General features: G+C 34.8%; 1 protein-coding gene across 1 annotated transcript; it reads right to left on the bottom strand.

The window, feature by feature from the left end:
• Positions 1–286: 286 nt before the first annotated feature.
• LOC105625596 (trypsin-7-like) lies at positions 287–2257 on the bottom strand. The gene is made up of 6 exons (XM_012206919.1): positions 2156–2257; positions 1933–2021; positions 1676–1820; positions 1483–1596; positions 1073–1222; positions 287–439 (listed from the first exon to the last, which is right to left on the bottom strand). The coding sequence occupies exons 1-6, from the start codon at positions 2255–2257 to the stop codon at positions 287–289; spliced, it is 753 nt and encodes a 250-aa protein (XP_012062309.1).
• Between the last annotated feature and the right edge of the window lie 176 nt (positions 2258–2433).

Genomic DNA, 2433 nt, shown 5'->3' with positions numbered 1-2433 from the left:
ACATACAAGAATAATATCTACGTTTATTCATGGAAAAGGAAAACGTAAAACAATTGAGAATTTATTAAAATTTCACTTACAACTTCCGTTTTAAAATTATTATTATTGTAAAATCCCTCTTCTATATAGTTGTCTCTTTATTATACAATTTTTAGGTAGTATTTTTTCGTAATGCCATAGTCTAGTTTTTATACGGTTAAACAGAAGTAAATATTTTTTTCAACGGTACGCTGCATCTCTTTCCTATCTTGGAAAACATTCAGAGAGAGGGGAAAAATTAATTCTGCTACACGTTCGCCTGCTCGGTTACCCATTGCCGTATGGCAGGTACTCGCGTATACACTCCTGGAAATCCAACACTCGCACATTCCTGAGCGCCCCAGGACACGATCCCAATTTGAAGCCCGTTGTAGCCAACGAGTGCACCTCCGGAATCTCCCTGCATCATGGACAAATAAATCTTTTTTTTTCACTTCCGCGTGACAGAAATCAATTTCCAAAAAGTCGCGTGGACTAAAAAATAGAACATTTAATGTGCCCCGAAGAGTTAGTTAGTGTTGTATTTTTTCCGAAATATTAAATTCTAATGTTATTAAAAAATAGATTGAATTATTAATAGAATTATATATGTACCTTTTTGTATGCTAATATAATAATGTAATGTGATATAAATTAAATAATAAATTATATCATTGATAACAATAATGTGCGCAACATGCGGCTCACAGATCGCATACAGTCTATCTGTGAACTTTTTATGGCCCGCCAGCTCATAAGGGAAAATATAAAATCGTTTGTATTACATTTTCAATTTTATGCAAACAAAATAAACATTAAAAGAAAATATTTTATCTATGTCCTTATTAGTCCTTAAAAAAGACTGCGCATCGCTAGTTTATAACATATAGAGCAACCTTATGTTTTCTCGAAAAAGCGTGAAAAGAGTTGAATATATTCCATTTCACATCCACGATACATAATTTAAAAAATGCGGGAAGATTGTTTAATCAGAGGATTGCGAATATCCGTCATAGAATTGCTAACAGATAAAAAATAGGCATTGAAAACGTACCTGACAAGTGTCTTTTTCACCTTTGTTATCACTGGCGCAGATCATATTGGAAGTCACTAGCCGATTACGAGCATAGACCTTCCGACACTTTTCTTGATCAGTGACCGATATTGTCGCAATTTGTAGTACTTCTGAACTCGGACCATTTGCCTGAAATTCATAGCATACCTATATATTATGAGCTGCTAAAACGTTACGAACATCCATCCGTCCGTTCACCGAAGATTCCGTCAACATTTGTCGCAACGATCAACTGAAACTACGTCAAGCGCTCGGCAAACGAATCTTAACATTTACACACAGCTAAACAACCTCGTTGAACATCACCATCGACTAAGCATCTTAGTGGCAATAAATCTTGATACTGATACGAGAGTGTGGAGAATCGAGAAGACTAGAAAAGAACTTACCGATGTTTTTCCCCAGCCTGTAACGATTGCCTGAGTACCTGTTTTAATGTTCATCAATGGAAGCGCAAGAAGGATAGGTTTTATATATTCTCCAAATGTTAAAGGAGCAGATAACTAAAAAAAAAATCTTTTTTTATCTAATCTATTTGTCTAGCAAAGAAAATATACGAAATAAATCATAATTACTACGTACTTTAATTAAAGCCACGTCATAATCATAAGTTAGCGGATGATACTTCTTATGACAAATGATCGAGGCGATATCTTTGATTAGAATACCTCCTTTGTTGTGATACATACTTCCAACGCGCACTTTGAAGACCGATAGCGTCTTCTCGCTACAATGATACAAGCACTCTTGAAGCATTAATTTCTGTGAGACTTACATAAGTTACACTATCTAATCTTAATTTTAAGAGACAACAAAGAAATCAAGAAATTCATGTATACCCATAGACGCAATGTGCCGCAGTCAAAATCCATCGTTCGCTAATTATAGAACCTCCGCATATAAATTTATCCTTATAATGAATGGAGATCTATTGAAAATAATTTAAAAAAAAAATTCAGATAAAAAATCTGCAGGATACTCTCAATTATAATAATTTCATGCAATTGCTCAAGTGCTCAATCATATGACAATCGTGAGAAGACATTTCAACCGTAAACTGACCTGATATGGGTGTTTAATAATGGTTGTAGGTGTACCATCGACTATTCTAGACTCGAAGCACGAGGCGGAAGCTATCAATGCCAGGCAGAATATAATCAGCATGACTGCGGTTGTAGCAACTTGGTTACTGACATTGTTGTTCGCGAGAATAAGCTCGAATTAACAGTGAATCCCGATAAGACAAACGACGATATCAAGATACGATATGACGTTGACATTCTTAGTAAAATCATTCATAACGTGCATTTTTAAANACAATTAGTATTACGATACTCTAT

This window comes from Atta cephalotes (genome assembly GCF_000143395.1).
Source record: "Atta cephalotes unplaced genomic scaffold scaffold00003, whole genome shotgun sequence".
Taxonomy (NCBI): domain Eukaryota; kingdom Metazoa; phylum Arthropoda; class Insecta; order Hymenoptera; family Formicidae; genus Atta; species Atta cephalotes.
The sequence above is the reverse complement of the archived record's forward strand: the minus strand, read 5'-3'. Positions and strand labels throughout refer to the sequence as shown.